Here is a 23,504-nt window from a genome sequence, read left to right as displayed (position 1 = left end):
TAAATTAATGGTTTTGTCCATCTTTCTCCTAAGTAATTAAAACCTACTAGAAAATTAACCTCCTCATTGCTATCAAGCTGTGGTCTACCATGGCAGTTGCTTTACAAAGCAGGCTCAGAACAAAGTGCAAACATATCTGTTATTTATGCATGACTATACTGGATAGAGCTCTTTTTTAAGCACTGGAAAAAGAGAACAGAGCTTTAGAGTCTGTAATGACACGTTTTAATTTAATACCAGATAAATCTAAGTATCTCATTTTTAACAGTGAGTGAATAGTTACATCTATTGTCTTGCAGAAAAGAAACGCTGTACAGGATTAAGACTCCATACACGGAGATTCTACTGTTAACAGCAAATCACATTCTGGATTATAATTCTCAATTATTTATTTACTTTCAGATGTAATGGAAAAAGATCTTGAAAAAAATTCTGGGAGCCACTGAGAATTTAAATGCACAAAATTAACAAAATTTAACCACAATTCCATGCTGAAACAACATTTTGGGTGTGCTCAAATCCACCTTCTTTTTAGTTTATGGCATGGGCACATTCTATGGCCTTGCATATCCAAGTCAGAAACACATACCACTTTAGGCAGTGCATCTAGGAATGAACACATTTTCACCTTTATTTCCCACAGAAGCAAAGTTTACCATATTCCACTGTTCATCTGTCCGCTGGCCTCACTAGACATAGTAAAACCCCACAAGTTCTGAGGAACTTTTTAAAAGATAGGCACACGGGAACATACATCTTCAGGAGACCTGTCTTCATTGCAGCTCTGCAGCTTAAGGTATAATTTGGTAAAAGATTCTATCTTAGAGACACATTTTATGTTCTGTACAAAACTTACTCTTAAATCAATAGGTAAGCATCTTTGAAGAATAAAAAAAATGCTCATTTTATCACATGCTTATCCATTCTCCCACGAATAATGCAATACTTAGGTACAGCAGGTACACTGTGGAAACTGACAGGATCTGTACAACTCTTCTACACACTCAAAAAGCATACACCATTTTATTCAGGTAGAGGGTAGGACATGGTCTAAAGATCACCTGGTTGCTTTTGTCCCACAGATCATAAGGTTTGTCATCTTTAGCAAACAGCATGTATCTTCTAAAACAAAGTTAAAAAGAAAAAAAGCAGAAAGAAAGTTATTTACACTTTTTTTCTATATATGCAAAAATCAACCAGTTCTATAGGGTTAAGTGCCTTCCAAATGCTTTACAAATATTTTTCCAGTTCCCCCTTGCAAGACAAAAATAACCTCAAGAACCAAATGCTTACGGGATGAGTAGCCCCTAATAATTTGAAACAACTAAGGCAAAACAGCCTGGATAGTTTAGAAACATAACAGTTATGTTTGAGCAGACTTAACTAATTATCACTTTTTAGTGGACATGCATACTAAAAATAATGAGTTTTCAAAATCAGGTTTTCCTTGTTGTCCAGCTGTACCTGGCTAGTCGAATTCTCTTTCGGGCAATAGCTCCATGGTATCGTCTCACACCGTCCTTCACAAAAAGTCAACCAGACAATGACACATCTGATTATTTTAAGGGACACACATGCATGCAAAACAAACAAACAAACAGACTAACTAAAAAAATATAACAGACAGACAAGGGCCAGGAATGTACTATAATTATATAAAGAACTGTACTCTGTATGTTGGACATTCCCCAGATTAACCTGATTCAGTGGTTTACTTTTGACTTGACAAAATTCCCTTAAGTTACAAAACCAATCCAATACAGAAAATTGTATCACAGCAGCATACTCCTAGCGCTTTGGTCCTGATGCAGTGGCAGCCAAGCAGTGTATCACAATACATTCTACTCCTTCTTAAATGTGGCACCTAACAAAATAAACTATCAATCCAACTCACCACCACCTAGTGTTCAAAGCATGCCAGACACGTGGAAGAATTCCTGTTTTAGTGCACATTGACCTAGGGCACAGAGCAAGCACAGTGCAAACACGTGCCTTGGCTTTCAAGGCAGCAGGTCTTTCCCTTCCCTTACTATTGCTCTGCCAGGGTGTATTTTTTTCTGAAGTTCAGAAGTGACCCAAGAACACAAACTGAACCAAATTGTACCAAAGGTGAACAGGACTCGTTACTCTGAAGGATATGACACTTTGGAAAGAGCTTTTTGTTTCCTACAAGGAGCTGACATGCAGCTTTTTCTTGAATAAGCAGTATCTCCAGATTAGTGCATCTCACCCTTTCTTACATCACAGGCTAATAATTTCAGCTGCCACTTTCAGTCTAATAATCACTGAAAGTTTAAACAACCTTGAGCGTATTCTCCATTTTTCCTAGACTTGCTTGCTTGACTGAGCAGGAAAGGGTATAGATCTTATCTTGACATTCAATTTGTAGATGCCCCTCTAAGTCAGGTCTTTTAGGGAAGCACTGTTCTTCTGGCACAAGTTAAGATGCTGTGGGCTTTTCCCCCCTATTTTTTAAAAGAGTAGGAGTCAGTCTTTCCTCTGGAAACAGTCCAGGAGTGAAGCAGGAGTGGACCTTATGACTTCACCTAATACAGGATACCTTGATGTTAAAGAATAATTTCATTTCTGCCTGCACTGGTTTCCAAAAATCTCATTAATTGGAGCATTCATTTAATGACAGGTGATAACAAATAATTCAGCAACACTGTTTACACTGCTCTCATTGCCTAGTGAACCTCTTTCAGGGAAACACGTTTCTGTTTCCATGCCAAAAGAACTGGAAAGCCTGCCCATGTCATGAGATTTGATTCCCAAGGTGTTCTCACTAATTCTATTTCTCATCTTCCTTAAGGGTTTCTAAAAATAACTATTCATTTAACATTTCTAAGTTTTGCCAATTTCTTGCTGTCTGAGCATCTTCTACAGTCACTAGAGACTAAACAAGAAATGTGCAAAAATATGCACAGCAGATTCTTCTTCTCCCTGCATTCACTAACTACAGAAGTCCTAATGATGACTACCTTCCAATGCACTTGTCAGTTTTGGATGTCTGAAGTAATAACAATTTCTCAATCAGAGGCAAACACTTCACTTATAGGCTTCGTACATTGCAAGAAGAAGCGTTCCAGTGAACTGCCTTGTTTAGCCCCTGCTTTCCCAGCAAGGCTACAGTAGCCACTTGTGTGATATGCAGTGTGCTGGCTGGGACCATATCATTCCATGTACACATTCATCCTAGTATAAGAAGAGCTGACCTTAGTAGTAGGTTTGACTTTGGGGAAAGTGAGTAGCTCGCCTTTGTCATTTATGGAGTTAAAAATGAGAAATGCGCTGTTAATATGTCGTGCTTGGTTCTTGATCCATTCTTCACAGTTATAAGCCTCAACACGGACACCAACCTCCAGTCTGAAATAAGAGTTTAAATTAATCATTGAACCACCACAAGAGATGCAGAAGTAGCCCTAAGACATACTACGGAGGACTGCTGAACACTTTCCTTGCGTTCAGGAAGCCTTCCTCAAATACTTCCTACAGCAAACAAAATAAATTATTCAGTCTGGATATATGCTTTTCAGAAATAATAAAATAAAATAAAATAAAATAAAATAAAATAAAATAAAATAAAATAAAATAAAAAGGAGACACTAGACAAACAGCATGAGCAAAAAGAGAAGAAAGTGAGCTAAATAGCAAAATATAAACACCAGAGAGAAAACTGTGAGATCACACAGAAAAGGCGAGCAGGACAGCATTTATTTTACACTCAGCAGAAGCGCAGCATAAAGAAGCTACCTTCATGTATGTACAGACAAGGGGATGAGAGTAGTCCTGAAGAAAGGAATCTGGGGGCTCTGGTGACAGCAAAGTGAATGTGAGTCAGCGGTGTGCCCTGGCAGCCAAAAGGGCCAACTGTACACTGGGGTGGATCACACACATATATAAGCAGATATGTAGAGATACATCTTTCAAAGTCCCATTTGCAAAATACTTCATTCAATAAGGTAAATCCATCTACTAGCTAAAAACCTGAAGCATGCAGTCAGGCAGGTGCTGGAGAATTCAAGGAATAAGTATACAAAAAGCTTTACTTATTCTGAAATGTATTGTTCACGATTGCATTGAAGACAAGGCGGTCACCCACAACAGACGGTCCCCAGAACTTAAACATATTGACGGATTTCAAGATGGGATATGATCGACAAAGGCGGCTGAAAAAGAAACAGAAGAGGCAGAGAGCAAGTCATCCAGTCATGTTAAAGAAACTCCTCTGTTAAGTCCGAAGTTGGGAGTGATTAGAGCACGCTCCATAACTCACCAAAATACAGTTAATGTGTTCAGTTCCAACAGCATCTAATTCAAGCTTCAAACATAATACTACTACTTACGTTATGCTCCATTTTCAACACACTTCACAAACACTGACTAATTAATTCTCACTGTTTGTTATTACCTTCTTTTGTGCCAGACCACGAATATCTTACCCTCAGTAACCACCTACTTCACAGTTTCATTAATTCTGCATTACTGCATGGGGAGTAGGATGATGCTCAATATGTAAAAATGCTAGATCATAAAGCCTTTAAGCAATTAAAGAAACCTGAGCAGAATGGTTCGGCACCAGAAACAATGTTCAAAAAATAAAAGAAATGAGTATCAGTTCTTTTTAATATTGATAAATTTTTGCTATTTTTTGTCAAATGTCTTCTGCTAGTGTTATATAAATAAGAATAAAAAACTACTAATAAAAGCAAATGCAAATATATAGTTTTAATTTGGAGTGAGCTTGGAAACTCATTTTAACTCATTGAACTGCTTAGTTAAATTAAAAAAAAAGATTCTCTTTTCTCTGTCCAATTGTATAGAATTCTTATGTCAGACTTGATATGTACTGTATTCAACTACAAGCAGTCAGGTTCAGCTGAGTTGTTTTGTTCAGTCTTTTCAAACTGCTTGTGAAATAGCAATAGTAATAGAAACAGTTTTATGGCAGAACTTTGCTGATTTAGTACTGAAGATTGTACTCTTTACATGAGTGCATAAGGACAGTTGTTCTTTGGACCAGGGCACTGGAGGAACAGGTACCTTATCAAACCAAGCTATGCCACTAAAATTATAATTTTGCCACACTGTGTCATCTATACCAGGGAATTCCAACAACCTAACACCTCTCTGACACATCAGAAGAAAAATCTTCAGTATGGATAATGCAGACGCAGCTGGAGTACTATGTCCAGTTCTGGTCCCCAGTGTAAAAAAGATGCAGACAGATTGGAAAGGGTCCAAAAGAGAAGCACAGAGATGATCAAAGGACTGGGGAACCTATCCATTGAGGAAAGACTGAAGGAATTAAATCTCTTCACCCTACAGAAGGCTGAGAGGGGAATCTCTGCACGGTATTCCAGCGCTTACAATCCAGCTACCAAGGTGACAGAGGTTCTCTCTTCACAAGGAGCCGTACTGATAAGACAAGGGGCAATAGGTGTAAGTTGTACTGGGGGATTTTTTATCTTGATAAAAGAAACAATTTTTTTTGCAACGAGAATAATCAATCACTGGAACAACTTCCTCAGGGACATGGTGACCTCCATCATCAGAGGCTATCAAGATGTAGTCTGGACAGGGCACTAGATAACCTCATGTAAGCTCCCTTTTCCCACAACAGCTAGGATCTGATGATGTTCTGAGGACCCTTCCAACCCATAATGCTCTATGATTCTACTGAGCTTAAAAGTTTGTGGAATTGCTGGGCGAGGGGTGGGGGAAGAAGTGTCTAGCTTGCAAGCCCTCTAGAGTTGGCAAAATTTCGGTTTCTTCAGCAGTTCTAAAGTGTAGTAAAGATCTTACTCTTAGCACACGTTGTTTTGTATGACATGAACTCTACACAAGAATCTTTCATTTTCAGACATTGAGAAAATATGCTCAATTCTCAGGCATGTGTGCAAAACTCCTGAATTAAGAACTGCATATGCACATCTGAGACTAGATTTTCACTATGCAGTTTTTATACTTGAAAATAGTTTTGTAGCATTCTTAGCTTTTAACTCAGTTCCACTCTGGAAGCTAATGTTCCAGTACTGTTAAATGCACACAATTATCTGTTGCTAATTAATTGACTGGTACATCTTTTTAATAGACTAAGACATTCAAATGACTTTGTAATTTCATTAAGAATAACTTGCTCTTCTGATTTAAAACACTCAATGGTTATCTCATTTAGAAAGTTCACAATAAAGCTGCAAATACTGTATTATTGAAAATAAAGAGAGCAATAAAACATAAATTTGGCCTAGATATTCTATTTTTCCTGGAAAGCTATGGCCTGAATACTTCTTCTGGAAGTGTAAGTCATAAGAAGCGACCAATCCAGTTCAAACTAATATTCAGATGGCTTTACTACTATCTGTAAGATTTTCATCTACCGTCCAGGAAAAAAAGAGGGAGGAGGAGGTGAGTAACCTTTAGAATGTCCCTACAAATTTACTTTTTCAAGGGTTAGCCCTTCTCCTCCATCTCTCTGTCAAAATTTGTGGCCACAGCAACTCCTAACTGGCACCTTCAAAGGTCACACTTAATTACAAGTGGCCTCACAAAAGGTTTCTACGAAAACTAGCTGCTTCTCAAGCAGAAACTACAGCATTGCTGTTTTCAACCACCCTCTGTCATCAGTTATTAATCTTGAAATTTTCAACTTGACAAAGCATGTTTGACATTCGTTATTCCAATGAAAATGTTTTCAGTACTTGCTTTGCTGATGGTTCCCTTCATTTTTTGAAACATAAATGTGATTCTCAGTAGGCCAAACTTAACAAATGAAAACAGGCAAACATTTTGGCTCAAATTATGGCACAAACCTGAAGCCTTTGAAGCCAATGAAATTACACAATGGTAAGGTCAGTGCATTCTCACGTTAATAGAACAAGCTGCTCTAACTAAAGAAAATATGTAGGTTGCTCCAAAAGTAATGCCTCCTGTTTATTTCCATGGAAACTACAACAGATACAAAGAGCACAACAGCACTACAAATTTGTAGCAAATTCTCAGCTACAAAACAGTATTTCTCAACATAGTCACCATGCATTTTCAACAGTGATGAAAAAGAGCCTGGATGAGGCACTCATAACAATCTGCATGGACATCTGGAATACGGCTTGACCTTCATGTTGCTGTCACCTTTGCTGTAAGGCACCACCCACCCCTTACCGTGCTCACATCCACTGGTCAGTTTCCATAAATGTTCAGCAAATGTCGATGAATGGCAGTGGGTGCCATTTATTGTGCATAAAGGAATTAATCTACACATCTTTGCTTCAGTATGCACTTCTATGTCAGATGCTCCTCTGCTGCCATTGGCTGCACAGAAACAAAATGTAACAATACTGGCAGGAAGGTTCAGGCTCTACTGCCATACCATCACCATTTACCTCTGGTAACATGGGCCAACATAATAAAATATGAGGCATTACTTTCAGAGCATCCTTTGTACATTCCTATCAGTACAACTACTGTCTCCAAGTCAGAAATACGTGAATAATGTATGGGAAAGTAATTTAATTATTAAAGTTAAAAAATGAAAACAAATCTAACATCCCTGCAGTGAAATAGGTCACTTGGTATGCAAAAAGAATTCAAACTGAAATTCAAGTGTTGCTTACAAAGAAGCTTTGTATACCATCCAAGAACAGGGACGAAGAAAAACAGCAGTTCACATTCAGAGGAAGAAGAATTTAATGACAATATGCCCAGGCCGTTATAACAAGCAATGCTAGACAGTGTCACAAAAATATTTTGTACTTATTACCTCAACATGTCAAGGCAAATTACACTACAAAAATATTAGAATCCACAGGATGTGGGACTCAGGGAGGCTGAAAGGCTAGGCAACTTGGGAAGGTTAAACATCCATTCAGTGTGTGTATCAACAAAAAAGAACCTGGTTCTTCTGTTTCTTCTTCCCTGACTTATTCTTTCCTCTAGTAAAAGGATTTGCAGACCACCATTTAGAAGTCTCTCTGTTTTTGGCTATCCATTGACACAGGGCCAGTATGAGTTTTATTCTGACTTAACAACTGCCTCTGCTTATAGAACACCGCACCAACCACAAGGAGGCTGAGCTTCTATTCCTATTTCTAATGCTGACTTTCTTCAGAGAGTTTCGGGCAAATAATATAGCCTCTTTTGCCTTAGGGCCTGCATGTGTAGCAGAGTGAACAAAACACAACTCCCACAGTGGTGTGGCATGCTGCGGTAAATGTACCACATAAACTGCTTAATGACCTCCAGCAATCTTAAGCAGAAAAGGCAAGAAGATTTGGATCTCCTTTTTTCGCATAATAAATCCCACTGAAACCCTAAATATTAAATTGAAGGGATACATCCATTTAGAAACATATGCAAAGACTATGATGAAGAAAAGTACCTTGCTGAAATACTTGCCACTGTCTCCATCCAAGCCATGATCTGACCACCAAAAGTGTTTCCATGATGGTTTGCATGAGGAGGTTGGACAAGCTCAATACTCTGTACATGAGTAAGGTCAGTTGAAACTGTATCTTCCTCTTCAAAAGTATCTGAAATATAGCAGCAATGTATAATGAATTATTTCAGCTGTTAACTCTGATAGCAAAAAGGAAAATACTTCCAGTTACTGAAGTGTGCCATTTGCCTCATACACACTGAAAAGGAAAAATGAAAAAAGGAAGGGGGAAGACCTCTGTTCTTTCTAAGGGCAGCAAGACAGTGATGATTTGCTCTGCTCTACCATGATAGCTGGAGGTAGTGGATGGTACACCCCTAGGTCTATGACTATGACAGCACAACACTCCTTCCTTCCCAGGCTACCTTCTCTGAAGATGCTGCATCAAAAGCAATAACTGTGAAGCTTGGTTAGTTGAGAACACATACAGCCAACTGTCAGAGCCTGTGCTTGTGATATTTGTGGTTGCTATGCATGACCTCTAATGCATATTGTTAAAACTGTTTATCACTTACTCAAATGCCTTTCATAGACTTTGACCATTGTGTATGATAGGCATCTGAGCAAATGTGTCTGAGTATGACACAATTATTTAATAACCTGTTACTTACAAATTTTTCATTATTAGAAACACTATAGAAGGCATAAAATAAGGAAAGAATACACATCTGAATTAATAACCACGTTCTGTTACTCAAGCATTTCCAATTCCACTTTCAAGTGCTTAGTCACTTCGATTTTTCAGTTATATTTTGAAAGAATGCTTTTAGGCATGAGATGACGTCAGTGATTTACAAAGTGCACATCCGTGATACATGCTACTTGACCTGAATTGTACTTTTGAATTTTGCCCTAATTAACTAGCTTTATGATTATATAATTGTGTGGACACATTTGACTAACCTGAACTTTGGAACTACTTAAGTTGTTGCATAACATCTACTCGGAAGACAAACTTCACTTTCTGAATATGCTACCTGGAAGCCTCTAATGCAGTATTTTTTTCTCTCTTTCCCCTGTTTTGCTCATTCTGCCTCCTAAAGTAGGTGAATTTGTGCTTACCATGATAAGGTGCTTCCAGGAAATTTCTAGGCAAGGCAGTGAAATCAAAAACAGCATCTATGATCTGTCTTTCATGGGATTGAGCCACTTCCTATGAGGCAATTACTAAGAGACCAAACACCTTTCCTCTTCTAGTAGCCTCTACACAATCTTATTAAATTAAGACTATAATCTATTTTTACAAGATGTTTCTTCTTTCCTAATAAAGATACATGCTAACCATTGCTTTTATGCACTTACAGCTCAGAATTTCAAAATACTAGCAGATTTCTTAAAAATTTGTTAGTAATTTCTTCCATGTCCTTTTATACAGGAACTTTGGAGCACAAATGCCTTTAAAAAAAGAGATTTCTACCAGAAATAAAGATTAACTTGTTTCTTGACTGAATTTTTCTAACTTGGTTCTGAGGAGTTCAAATTTTTTAAATCTGTTTTAACAATTAGATAATGAAAAATTCTCTGTACATTGGAAATATCTCACAGCAGGAGCACAGTTCTCAGTGCTTTCTTGCAAAGACAGTCATATTCATGAATAGATTTTATCCTTCTATCTACCTTATAACTAATGCTATAGGACTTTACTACTGTATTGCAAAGTTCTGCATGAACTGTTAAGCCTTACACATAACACATAAGAAGATCTGCATTTCACACCTATTCAACACGTGCTTAGCCTTCAGTCCTGCATTTTAAACCTGGAATTTCTGAAAGACAAAGAAATACTATTTTATCATTGCAACTATCCAACACAGCATCGCAAATCTGGCACACGCTTTTCAACCTGACACTACCACCTCAAGAAGCTATACTCAGGTCTTTGAACTGCTCCGTAAATTATTTATTCCATCTTCTATACTGACCACAGCGGTCACCTTCTTTATTACTCTCCTGCATTAGGTTCTGAAAGACCTCCTGATAGCCCAGTCGGATTCTTTTCCTTTCAGAAGCCAGGGCATGCTCCAGATGGTCTTCTGAGGATAGAAGCTTTACAGGTTCTAATTCAACCTATACAAATGAAAAAAAAAAAAAGGCTTTTAATTCCACAGTCATCCTGTGCACTTTGAACTCAAAATAGTATCAGCATTTTCTATAATCTTCTGTTACCAATTGTCCAAGATGGCAAGTCTGATTAGTTCAAGAGATTCTGCATTCTTTTCAGAGTCATTTCTTAAAATTCAATGACAACATTCTTTTAGATTTTATATATAATTATCCACGATAACACACACAGTTTAAACAAACAAATAACAAAGAAGACCTTAATATATCACTTGTGTGATTTATTTACAAGATCTACCTCCAGAAGCCTTAAAACAATGCACAAGCTCTGTAACACAGACAAAATCAGTATTTTGCAACACGTGGCGGTGATGCTATTATTTCTCAGTCTCTGAGTCTTTACTCAAAATGCTTTTTCAGTTTCCTTGTCTCATCTCTGATCTTATTCAGGAGCTTCTTAGCTTTTTCCAAATGTCTCAGCTAAAAGATCAAGATGGTGAATGTACACTGTTGCTCTCTGCACAGCTTTAGCAACAATTGCTCAGAAAAAAAAGGCTTGAAAAAACATTCTTTAATTTCTCTTAAGTCTTAAACTCTTTCTGGGTAGTCCTGTCTTAAACTTAATTGTAGTTAATCATCAGCAGTATAATCCTGAAATAACCTCCCTGGAAATTTGGGCAAAAGGTAAATGGGTTAGTGCCATGGCTATGATATCAAATGTTTAATAAACAATTCTTACTTCACAACATTTTAGTGCTCTCAGATTAACCAATTTAGCCATTAACCTTTCAGAGGTAAACAGAACTTTAGTTTTGGTAAAAGTGTTGTGAACTGTTTCTTTAGCAAGTTGTCATGTATTGCTGAAGAAAAGAAAAAGAAAAGAAAAGAAAAGAAAAGAAAAGAAAAGAAAAGAAAAGAAAAGAAAAGAAAAGAAAAGAAAAGAAAAGAAAAGAAAAGAANAAAGAAAAGAAAAGAAAAGAAAAGAAAAGAAAAGAAAAGAAAAGAAAAGAAAAGAAAAGAAAAGAAAAGAAAAGAAAAGAAAAGAAAAGAAAAAAGAAAAGAAAAGAAAAGAAAAGAAAAGAAAAGAAAAGAAAAGAAAAGAAAAGAAAAAAGAAAAGAAAAGGTGGGGTCCTGGGCCATCAGGTGGGTGGCAAACATGCCCACGGCAGGGGGTTGGAACTGGGTAGGCTTTAAGGTCTCTTCCAGCCTAAGCTATTCTGTGATTCTGTGACTCTGTGACTACTCTCTGCCCATCTCCAGCGGGTATTTAAGAAGGCAGAGACATTTTTATAACACATTAAAAGAGTCAAGAAAGTTAGATATGAAATACGATTCTAGCAACTTGTGTTAGAAAGCAGACTACATACAAAGGGAGTTTATTAAGAAGATCTGAAGAATATACAGCCTCTTTCACAGGAAAATATTAGAAGAACAGTGCCTGCTGAGCACAGCAATGGGAAGGCCATGTCTGTACCGTGACTGATTGCTGAACACCTCCAGGAGACCAGACACTGAGGCAAAAGTGGAATGAAAGCTAGTTAACATGAATGCTTAAGAATTAATTTACACTGGAAGATAGCTTAAAACATTTCTTCTGTCTGAATAGTGGTGACTTTGAACAATCTCTTCAAGACGTGAAGAATGAAAAAGCAAAAAGCAAATACATGAACACCCCAAACCCTTGCATGTATTTGAATCAGTTTCTGAAAAAAAAAAAAAGATGGTGAAGACTCACAGGAATATCTCTTCCAGTGCATACCTCTGTCAATACTGAGCCCTTATAATGGCACCAGTTCTACTACCAGTAAACGTTCAACATAAAGTGGAAACAGTTCTAAAAAAGCCTACGAATTCCAGAGTAGCTGTGGAAAAAAACACTTTCCTTATTGTGAGGACTTTATGCTGCTTTTCTACTACTGACCAGAATAAACACTTATCTGAGTTCTCCCATGTTTCACAATATAAAATTTGGGATATTTCAAAGAAACTTGGTCCCAACTTTAAACACAGAACAAAACAGAGAGAATACCTTTTCAGCACCAACTGGCTTGACTACGTATGTTGCATATGCCACACTCACAATTTTTTCAACATTAGTCAAAACATCCTGCACTGTAACCTTGATACCAACCTACGAAGAAGGAGGTAGTGAGACAAAGAGATAAAAAAAAAGTAATTACACCATTGTCAGTTGAATTGAGATAAAGCAGTGCACTGTGTATCAAATTAATCACATCCTGTCTCTTAAACCTAAAGGAAGAACAAAAGTAAAAAGACTGATCTGCTATCACTGATAGAGCTCTGAAAATTTAAGAATATCAAAATTCTCTGACCTCTGAGAAATTTTTTAGTGCAAATGTATATAGATGCTTCTTATCAGTTGCAGGGTAAAACAAAAAGTAGGAAAGACACTTACTTTTATGGATATCTAATTACTTGTGTACCATTTGGAGTTCTCATCCAAATCTACTATGTGTATGAACAATTAACACTTTATAAACATGCAGAACCCTTGAAGAAATTCATTTGAACCTCTGAAATAGGCCTGACATGCATCAAACCTTCGGATGTTTTTAATTTTTAAATTGTGGAATACATCTTCTAGAATATGCATAATTCCCACTGATGTTAAGAAAAATCGGACTTGGGCAGAAGTCAGAAAAAAGTATCCTTAAGGCTTAGTTCTCATTTCAAGTGATTGTGCAATGCATTCTTACTATATGAAGATTAAGAACATGCATTCCACTGAGAGAAATATTCCCATATCAGAGGTTTCAAAAATACTTAGAACTTCACATATTCAGTACACTCTGGCTTCGATCCAAAGACTGCTTAGAGGTTAATAGCTTTGCACTGGACTAATACCATCTATCCCACCCTGTCCATAATATCTGCCAAATATTCTAAGTCTTCAGGGCCTAGTTTCTATTTTGACATGGATTATTTAACAGGCAATATGTAATTATAATAGTCATTATGAAACTAGAGTTTTGTTAGGCAGTGCTGTTGTTTATATATCTGCAGAAAGCTCCTTCTGAAACTAGAAAGGCTGGGCATTCCTCCTCCCATCTCTCTCCTCTGTACTTCAAGCATCATTATGAATACAAGTGGCAATCTCTTACCTCCATGCTGGTTTTGAATGCTCTGTTCACCTTTGCTTTGATGGTAATAACTTGTCCAACTCTGTTAAGAAGAGTAAAATCTTCTTACAGTGCGTAATCATGCAGCTTAATAATGGTTTGCACCTCCCTCCCTCTCTATGTACCCATAATAGTAGAGAAGAAAATCTCTCGAAGAAACTGCCACTAGCTGTGATCAGTCTGTACCTTCCATTGTGCACTGCAAATGCAGTGAAAAAGGTTAAGTGCAGTTATTTGTAAGTCAGACTTCAATCATACTCAATATCATGCTCAATAATGATCTCAGTCATGGAGAAAGCAGCATAAGCTTATCATTTGGCATCCCTGGTACTTCTATGGCATCAGGTATGTTCAGGATCCAAGCCCTCAAGAAATTTTGGCCTAGATTCTGCTTTTGCTCAAAGGCATATCCTGCCATGAATTACACCAAGTTACTGAGTATATCTAGCTGCAAAACTGCATGGGATATGTTCTATATACATTATCTATCATACACATACATAAAGACTAGGAGATAATTCCAGTCTGTGCTCTATTCCCAGGTGCTCTTTTAAGTTTTTGAAGGATGGGGAAGGAGTTTACTTTCTGTGTTTTGGACGAGCAGGGCTGCAGCATGCCCCTTCTGTCCTAACAACATACTTCTGAACAACTACCCCTCTTTTCCATTTGTCTACACAGAATATCTAAACAGAATTATACATTTTCATCTACATAAAATCAAATGGCTCTGAAAATATATTCTTTCCTTATGGAACTTCTAAAATGCTTCTTATATACAGATAACAAGACTAACTCTTATTTCTAATATCCTGACACTAGGCGAAGTTGAAAGAAGGCAGTCTCCCCCAGAGCTGTGCACCTTATTGATATGCATGGTGAGAACCACAGCTAAAATAACAGGCCACTGACTTCATGGAAATCAGAGCGCTGCTAAGGATCAGCCCCAGAGCAGACAGAGTGCAGCAAGCTACCTCCATGACTGCCAGATGTAACATGACTATATATGAAACAGAAATTAACAGCTAAGAATTTGGCACAGTGTGATCCCAGTTTACTTAAAATATATATCTTTATTGTTTCTTCCTAATTTAATGAATAGGGCTTTGATGGGTAAAGGTAAGGCTTTTCTTGAACTGCTTCTCTTACTGCCAGAATTTCAAGTGAGTTGCTCTCAAACAGTAAAATGAGAAATAAGAAACCTGTTCCTTTACAGTACAAGAATGAATTGCATAGAAATTTTCTCTTTCTTGTTCACATTCAAGAATGCAAGTGGAAGCCTTTGCACAGGCAGGGAAAAAATGGTTAGAGGTATGATTTAGGACCTTTTGCAGACATATAGCTTTTGAAGATATACAGGAGCTTTTCTACTATTTATTGCAAAGAAAATGCACAAACAGTAATATAATTCCGGATGATCACCAATTGTATGACATTTAACTGAAGAAGTGCTGAATTCTGCATCTGATACAGTGCATATGTTCAGACTGGGAGATGAAAGTCTAAGAGCAGCCGTGCAGAAAGGGATCTGGGGGTTCTGGTGCCAGCCATGCCTGGGGTGCATCGGGCCCAGCACTGTCACCGGGCGAGGGGAGGGGTTGTGCCGCTGTGCTCTGTGCTGTGCGGCCCCACCTCTAGCACTGCGTGCGGGCTGGCAGTGTGAGGAGGACACAGAACTATCAGCGAGCGTCCAAAGGAGGACTACAAACATGGAGAAGGGTCTGAAGGGAAAGGTGTATGGGTTTGTTGAGCCCAGAGCAGAGGAGCTGAGGGGACGCCTCATGGCGGCTGCAGCTCTCACACGGAGTGGAGGGCAGTGCTGAGCTCTGCTCTCTGTGACAGTGACGGGCCTGAGGGAACGGCATGGAGCTGTGTCAGGGGAGGGCCAGATGGGGGTTAGGGAAAGGGTCTGCACCAGAGGGTGGTGGGCATGGAACAGCTCCCCAGGGCAGCGAGCATGGCCCAGAGCTGCTGGAGTTCAAGGAATGTTTGGGCACCGCTCTCAGACACAGGGTTTGGGGTGTTCCTGTGTTGGAGCCATGAGCTGGACCTGATGGTCGTTCTGGGTCCCTTCCAACCTGGGAGACTCAATGACTCCATGACTCTTAAACAGTTCTCAGCTGAATCACAAAGGGAATCACCAGCTCATTTACAAAAATGAGATGGTTTTCAGAACAGTAGCACAGTATCTACCGTCAGGCTTGGAAAATAATTAAAAATACAGCCTTGTAAAAAAAAATTAGAAAGCTTAAAAGTGAAACTGTTGCACTCCCCAAAATACCCCTGAAGATTCTGCATCTGCCAGAAACTCCCTAGAGGATTACACTAATACAGTAATAAAGGTAATGAGAAGCACCAGGTCAAAAAAAATTAACTCAGTAGATAAACTCTACTATGGCACACACTATTAGTGAGTATGATGCTTTCCTCTAAAGAGAGAGAGTTCAGAGTGTTGCAGACAACATCATGGTCCCTGTGAAGGACATCACACTGCCAGACTGTCCCTGAGGTCCCCTGTGCAGCAGGGACTGCATGAGTCTGTACCAGCAGTTCACTGTTCTTCTCCACAAAAGATTGTTTCAGACCTTTGCTAGTAATACCTCCCTGGTGACTCCTCTTCCTCTTTTTGAGAATATTGTATAACAGAGGCTGGAGAGGTAGGACTGGGTATGCTGATGTTTGAGGGAACTGTAGAACTTAAGGGAAGTACATAATGAAGTTTTTTGGGATCTCACTCAACCTGAGGAGCTAGTCCTGCAACAAGACAGGTTTGGATTTCAGAGACATTAGACTGCCTGACTGACTTACATCTCCCCCGGTACTTCAGTCTGTCTAGCTGAACTCACATTTCATTGCAGAAGCATGTCCTCTGGGGTCCATGGCCATATCAGAAAATAAAGATGTCAGAACCAAGATTGTAAGACAGTATGATCAGGAAATGTCTTTCTATATACTTTCCAGAGCTGTTTCAAAATGAAATTTTTTACACTGTATCATGTATTCTGTCTTTGGACAAACCAATTTATCTAAGCCAAGACAGCTGATTAGCTTGGGCAGAAGTCACAGAACATCACACTTTCTCTTGTAACTGACAGGAGGAGTCTGAAAGCTATCAGAACAACTCACAAACAGTATTAACAAAAGCGAAATGTCATTTAAAGTCAGATGTTCTTACTACCACTGAGCTGCTGCATATAAAAAGGCAAGGAAGGATTTATTTGTTATCATGGCAAAAAGCTGAGTTTTGCAATATACGGATGTATAATGAAAAGTTGTGTTTCCATGCCAATTGACAGGAAATAAGCACAGAAGAGTTAATCCCTACAGAACATCTGGTAATCTGAGTTAGGTAAATGAAACCTTACAGCAGGTAACTTTAAACTTAGTAAATACAAGAGCGCTCTTATTCAAAATGTTTGTATAATCTGGTGAAGTTTTAGAAATGTTAGGGCTGACCTGAGGCTGAAGAATAATTACTGAAATGACTTCAGAGTTACTAGGCTTGTGTATAAATTCTTGTAATAACGAAAAATTGGCACTATAAGTGGAAGCAGAACAAGGAACATAGTTAGGAATAAATCAGGAAGGACAGTATCTTCTTTAGAAGTTCAGGTCTGCTTTCAGAAACAAGTCTGAAGCTACTGAAGTCTGAAATACTGTGCCAGAAAGAGAAACATTACCCTGACTTCACTTGTACGACCTTTTGATTACAGTTTTTGCAGACACATTTTTTTCCTAAGGAAAAGTTTAAAACCACAGAACAAATACAATTAAGACAAACATTTTAGAACTCTACAAAGAGAACAGACCAGGAATGCACTGTGATTTCAGCATGACCATATTCATCCACTGAACTGCTGCTTCAGGTTCTCATCTTTGTAGCCACTAGTCCAAAAATCTGTTGTTTAGCAGTGCGAGTGGATGCTTATTTTACATTCATGTACTGTTTTCATCTGACATCAGCTGTACATCCGACAGGCAGCATTGCTTGGTTTGCTATCACCACCACCACCACTGCATGTACATTGGTATGTAAGCAGTTCTATCCCATCTGTGCCATCACTTACGTACTCATTAATTTATAGTTTGCGAGGTGCAAATACACAAATGAGAAGTTCACGGGACATTTTTTTTCTTTTGTTTGTGTCTTGCTGCTGCAGTAGCTCAGGTTCTGTAATGTGACAAACTTCCACACACAGTTTTGCCTATTTAACTGCAAGCAAACCATGGGTTTTACATAAATGATTAATTACAGCATTGACTACAAGTAATAATGGCTGTAAGTTCATGGCAAGATACAGTTTAGAAAAAAAAAACGTGCTATTTCCTCCTACAGTATATTTTATTCCCTGGAAAACCATGAAAAATGGTTAAAAGAAATGTTTGCCTTTTAAGCACCATATTGCTTTGCAGAGTTAGTAAATATTAAATAATCACAAATGCAGAACATTTGTTTTGTTACAGGAAGACTTTTTTTAAGAAGAGCTGAAAGAGATGGTGAGAAAAAGCATCTGTGATAGACATGATAGAAAAAAAATCATCGGTATCTTTTATAGGTGTGTATTCCTTATTTAGCGAGGTAAATAATGTCATGCAGCATTCATGTAAACTATAGCCAAAGATCACTAGGCCACTGGTTTCTCACCTGGTGTCGATGTTGCCAGGTCAAACTAAGTACATTTTATTTTGGACTTTTGAAATTGATCTGTTTCTAGTTGCGTCAGGCTATCACAGACAGAAAAGAGCAATCTGGAGACTGAACCCTGTGACTTTTGAGAGTTCACTAGCCTGTTTTACCCTGATTTTACAGTGCCTCAGTTTATCTCTGCCAAATAAGAAACTCTAAAGTGAAAACATTTGATGATTGCTAGCTGTTTTTGTACCTGGCAGCCTCTTCAAACTGTATGTCATCCATAGACGCTGTCACACAAGACACACCAGCATGTTTCTCAGCTTCAAAAGAGACACAAGGACACAGATTTACTACATTGCTCCAGCAGCAAGCCATTCACCTATACACTCATATTTGTGCATGGGAGACAGAGATGAAACTCAGCAGATCCCAGTTTGTCTTGTGATCACCCCGAAGCAAATACGCAGTAGACACTTTAGAAGAGAGCTAAATAAGATTAATACTTACCACGAAATAAGGGTAGTATCAGGAGATGAGTTTGGATGATTGTAGAGATAAGTGAGTTTGAAAGCTCTATTTAAGGTCTTCCTCTAAAAATGAACATTCCAATACGAAAACTAACAAGCATGTTCCAGGACAAAAAGTATTAGCAGGTCTACAGCAATCCCAGCAATCCCATCAAAACTGGGATGCTGTGAATGTTGGCTATGTTAAACCTATGTTTATATGTTTATATGTTATATGCATAGAAGCCTTATGTTACTTGAGAATTCTAAGACAAAGGAAAAAGATTTACTGCCTTGGTAGTGTGGTCACAGCAGTGTTTCCACATGCAGGTAAGTGCATGCCCCCAGTGTTGCATTAAAATGCAGGAACTAAATATAAAAAAATACAATCAAGATTCAAACATTTAAGTATTTACTTTAACAACTGCAAAATACTACCATCAAAATCTGCACTGTGTTCTCCATCTTCCTAGGACACAGTTGGTCACGAAAAATACAGTCTATTCGTATTAATTAGGAAAGTTAACTGTAAAAAGGTAAACATCCATACTGTTAATATTTGATAGTTCAATAGTTAATCTTTTAATAGCAAGTTATTGTGATTTACCATTTATTTGACAATAGCACCTAGAGTTTCATGCTACATGCTCAATCTCCAGCACTGCAGGGGCTGTGCAAGCACCAGGAACCCCAGATACAAAAAGTTTCCTGGCTTTCAAGGGCTAAAAATAGAGGAGTCCCAGGAAATGCAGATGGTAGTGCTCTGTCAAGCAGGCAGGGGTTCTCACACGCAAGAAGCCCAACAATATTTTTAGTGATCACTGCAAGAAAAAAAGCTTGGAGGGGTAAGACAGAGGATGGTGCATGAGTCATCTCAGTACCTGAGAAATTCCCTTTTAAAATATGATGGCGAAACACACGAAGGCACTCATGAGGAACACAATAAACTGCTGAGAGGAAGAAGTCCCTATCGACTAAGAGGCTGGATTTGTAATAGAAGATGATGAGTATGATGGCAATAGCTCATAAGCGGAGCAAGCAGCCAGGTGGGTCAAGCCTAAAGCAGCAAGACACAGAACACGGGAGGTGCAGGACGCAGGTGCTGGTAACTGCAGCAGCTGGCACTTGCACTGGGAAAAGGTGCTAAAGCCAAAAAAACCATGCCTGGCATGTTGAATGTGCTATGACACAGGATTCAAGCATTAAAAACCCTTTGTGTGCAATGGGATGAGTGGCATGACTGACTGCTGCTGTTCTAAGGCAAACAAGGAAAAACAGTTAGGGAAGGTGGACTGAAAGCGAGTTCCACAGTCAGTTTGCAGCTAATGAAGATTGCAGATTCACTTGTCATCCAGGGAGCAAGCACCAACCCTGCTTCAGAGCAGAGACTCAGTTATGGGATTTCTGCAGTGAGGAGCCTTTCAAAAAGAGCATTTTTAAGAAAGAAATCACCAAAAGACTGAAGACAAAATGATTCCCTCATGCTACATCACACCTCTTAGCAAACCTACAGTGGCCTGAAAGTGTGCCAGCTGCTCCTCCTGCCTCCCACTGTTTTCTCCACATGAAGGGTTATAGAATCATAGAATCATTAGAGTGAGAAGGGACCTTTAAAGGAGGTCGTCCAAATCCCCTGCAATGAACAGGGATACCTACAGCTACACGAGGTGTTCAGAGCTTGGTCCAGCCTGTACGCACAGCTGCAACCTGCCAGCACAGTACACGCCTGCACAGCCAGCACCCAGCCTGGCACAGCAATGCCATGACAGCATGCACTCCCCACATCTTGCTGCTCTCCACGAGGCTTCGTGTGCATGAGCGTACATGGCTGCCAGCAGATCACCATCTCCAGAAGCCATCAGAGAGATACTAACAGTTTTTGAAGTTGGTGGCTTTTTTTAATCCTTAAGTTAGGGTTTCTCTTTCCCTTCCTCTAGTACTTCTCATTGCTCCATCCCTGACTTCCCTCCACCACTCTCTTCTTTAGCTCTCCTCACCCTCGCAGTTCCCTCTCGGACCCACCAGCCCTCTCGAAGCCCAAACCCCCCGGGCCTCGCAGAGCCCCTGGGTGCAGAAAGCCGCCCACTCTCGCTGAGTGTCGTGTGTGTGAGGGGCTCCGGGCGGCAAATGGCGGCGGGGAGCCTCTCCCCTTCGCCCCGCCGCGCTGCCCGGCCCTTCTACCTGCCAGGCAGGCGGTGGCGTCCATCCACTTGAGGAGCTGCCCGGCGCTCAGCTCCCCGCGGTGGTTGGCGTGGGCTGGCATGACGCTCTGGCACATGGGCACCCATCCACCCACCGCCCGGCTCCGTTCCATGCCGCTGCTCGGGGCAGTGTTGGCCGGGAGCTGCCAGCCACGGCCTCCCCGCTCCCCGCCAGGCTGGGCGGGCCCGTCCCGCCCCAGCGCCCGTGTATGGGAGGGAATCGCCCTCTCTTGGCTGGGCGGAGTGCTGGGCAGGTGCGCGGTCTTTAGCTCTCATCCGCCGTCTGCTGTGAGGTGAGAGTTATAGGGCTGCTGGTTTCTCAGACAGGTAAGGGGGAAATCTAAAACTGCAGTGTGGAGTGCGTGCTTGGGTGAGTGGTCAGCAGACCCCTCCTAGCTGTACAGCAGTCTTAGAGAAGCAGAAATGGAAACTTCTCTCGTTTCTGTTAGGGTAAGGGGAGCTGGTATTTGGGGAGGGCACTTCAGAGCTGTAGGTAACTCAAGATTTCTACAGAAGGCGTTGTGTGATGGTGGTCTCTTGGAGGTAGGAGCTGCCCACCAAGAGCAGAGTGGGCACCCAGCAGCCAGATGCGTGCCACAAAAGGCTGCCGCTGCTCTGACCACTTGGCAGCCATGGGGACTGAGGTGATGGCCTCACCACCTAAATACAGCATCCTTTTCCCAGACCAGCCTTAGCTTTTGTAAGCGGTCTTTCTCCTGCTCTCCTTTACCTCTCCTCTGGCTCTGTCTGCTGAACTAACTTAAATGTCTGCCATGTCTGTCTTCCAGCTTCAGCATTTCCTTTTGCTGCAGTGCCTAGTACTCTTTTAGGTTCTTGTACAGTCTCCATCAGAATACCTTTTTTGCAGTCTTCAGAGTATTTGGCCTCAGAAAACACCGGCAGATCAGTATTGTTCTCCTTCACAGATGAAAGAATTCAGAAATGAAGTTACCAGCCCAAGTTCACAAAGATTTGTGGCAGACAGTCGCAGTTTCCCAGCAGAAAAGCACCTTACGCAGCACAGCAGCCCATACCAGCACTGCTAAAAGTAGCTGGCGGCACTACCTACCAGGTGAAGGCAGCCACTGGGAGGCATCTGAGTAAACCATCTGATGTAATGTAAACCATCTGATTTCTCTTTCACAGAATCACAGAACTGTAGGGTTTGGAAAGGACCTCTGGAGATGGGAGTCCAAACCTCTGCTCAAGCAGCTTGCCTACAACAGGTCACAGAGGCAGGTGACCAGATGTGTCTCGACTATCTCCAGAGGAGACTCCACACCTTCTCTGCACAGCCTGTTCCAGAGCTCTCTCAATCTCACAGTGTGGAAGTTCTTTACTGATGCCCATTGTGGTGAAAGGAACTAATGGTCACGGGCAGATGGAAGATGCCTTACATCCAAACCCATACATCACTGAGCGACAGTCTTTAGTGAAAGCATTCTTCTGAAATGAGAACTGGTGGTGAACTAGAGTGAGCTCAACTTTAAAGGTTTGATTAACCACCTAAGACATTGGCTTTCCTTCAAAAGTTATTTGCTAATGCAGTTTTAAAGTTTTTGTCAATAAATGATTCTCACTTAATGGCTTGATGCCTGAACTGAAACAGGTGCAGTACTGTTTTAAATAGTTTTAAAAGGAAAAAAACAATGGATATTAGGTTTGCCCTCCTAGTAACATGTATTTGTAATTGAAGTAAAGCAATGTTAAAGGCTTTGTGTGGTGCAATAGCACATCTCAGGGGTGCTTTGGTGAACAGGACACAGAGCAGTGCCTGCAGAGGCACTGTGCCAGAAGAGGTAAGGCATTTTGTTAATAAAAGATGAGTTCAGTATTAGATGTGAATAAATCTTCTGTAAAATAAAGCCATTAGAGCTAGCAAGAAGTATTACTCAATCGTACTGTAGCAGACAGTTCAACTAATGTAGCTGCTCCAGATCTGACCCTCAGCCAAGTGAGACCTTATTCTGAGAAATGCTGTAGGACAAAGGAGGTTTGATTTAGTACCAAAATTTCACAGAAGTCTATAATCTAGAATTGGTTTTTAGGTGCCTACCAAAATTCTGTCAATGTTTAAACAGATTTATGCAAGACCAGAGAGCTGTGGAGTTCTTTGGGAAACCACAGCCGAATGAGATAACTGTGACATCATTAGCATGTTCACAGATCTCTTCTTACCAATGGAATCAGCAGGGCTAGGGCGTGCCTCCAGAGTGACTCTTTTAAATACAGATGGCAGTTACTGCAGTAAAATGACTGCAGTATACAGCTGTGCATCTTTGTAGGTTTTGTGATTCTATTTTCTTGAAACAAATACACCTCTGCCTGAAGTTACACATGTTTTGGAGAGTCACACATTTCTCCCATAACCCTAGTTACTCTTGGAGAAAAGTGGTGGTTTGACACAGCTTTTGAAAATACAACTACTTCTTGTAAAATGAAACTTTATTCTAAAATGTATCCAAAATTGCAAGACACAAGCACCATTAAACAGATAAATAGACATATATTTATGTACAGAGAGCATCAAAA

The 23,504-nt window shown here is 39.9% G+C and overlaps 1 protein-coding gene and 1 long non-coding RNA gene across 4 annotated transcripts in view; one reads left to right on the top strand and one right to left on the bottom strand.

Moving 5' to 3' along the window:
• Nucleotides 1-23,422, bottom strand: part of ACOT12 (acyl-CoA thioesterase 12) — a 32,927-nt gene extending 9,505 nt beyond the window's left edge. The window contains exons 1-10 of one of the 3 annotated variants that reach the window (XM_021380376.1): nucleotides 23,029-23,422; nucleotides 18,516-18,585; nucleotides 13,618-13,678; nucleotides 12,525-12,626; nucleotides 10,357-10,501; nucleotides 8,378-8,528; nucleotides 4,050-4,169; nucleotides 3,216-3,366; nucleotides 1,465-1,520; nucleotides 1,062-1,122 (exon numbers count right to left, since the gene is read on the bottom strand). In XM_021380376.1, coding sequence (XP_021236051.1) covers nucleotides 1,062-1,122; nucleotides 1,465-1,520; nucleotides 3,216-3,366; nucleotides 4,050-4,169; nucleotides 8,378-8,528; nucleotides 10,357-10,501; nucleotides 12,525-12,626; nucleotides 13,618-13,678; nucleotides 18,516-18,547 — 879 coding nt within the window. In that variant the 5' untranslated portion in view covers nucleotides 18,548-18,585; nucleotides 23,029-23,422. Of the gene's footprint in view, nucleotides 1-1,061; nucleotides 1,123-1,464; nucleotides 1,521-3,215; nucleotides 3,367-4,049; nucleotides 4,170-8,377; nucleotides 8,529-10,356; nucleotides 10,502-12,524; nucleotides 12,627-13,617; nucleotides 13,679-18,515; nucleotides 18,586-20,952; nucleotides 21,300-23,028 lie in introns of those variants that run through there. The other 2 variants (XM_021380375.1, XM_021380374.1) reach the window with 2 other exon arrangements.
• On the top strand, nucleotides 21,216-23,009 carry LOC110389624. The gene is made up of 3 exons (XR_002433322.1): nucleotides 21,216-21,299; nucleotides 21,899-22,044; nucleotides 22,119-23,009. It is a non-coding gene; the product is annotated as an uncharacterized LOC110389624 (long non-coding RNA).

Source organism: Numida meleagris, chromosome Z, assembly GCF_002078875.1.
Source record: "Numida meleagris isolate 19003 breed g44 Domestic line chromosome Z, NumMel1.0, whole genome shotgun sequence".
Lineage (NCBI taxonomy): Eukaryota > Metazoa > Chordata > Aves > Galliformes > Numididae > Numida > Numida meleagris.
The sequence above is the reverse complement of the archived record's forward strand: the minus strand, read 5'-3'. Positions and strand labels throughout refer to the sequence as shown.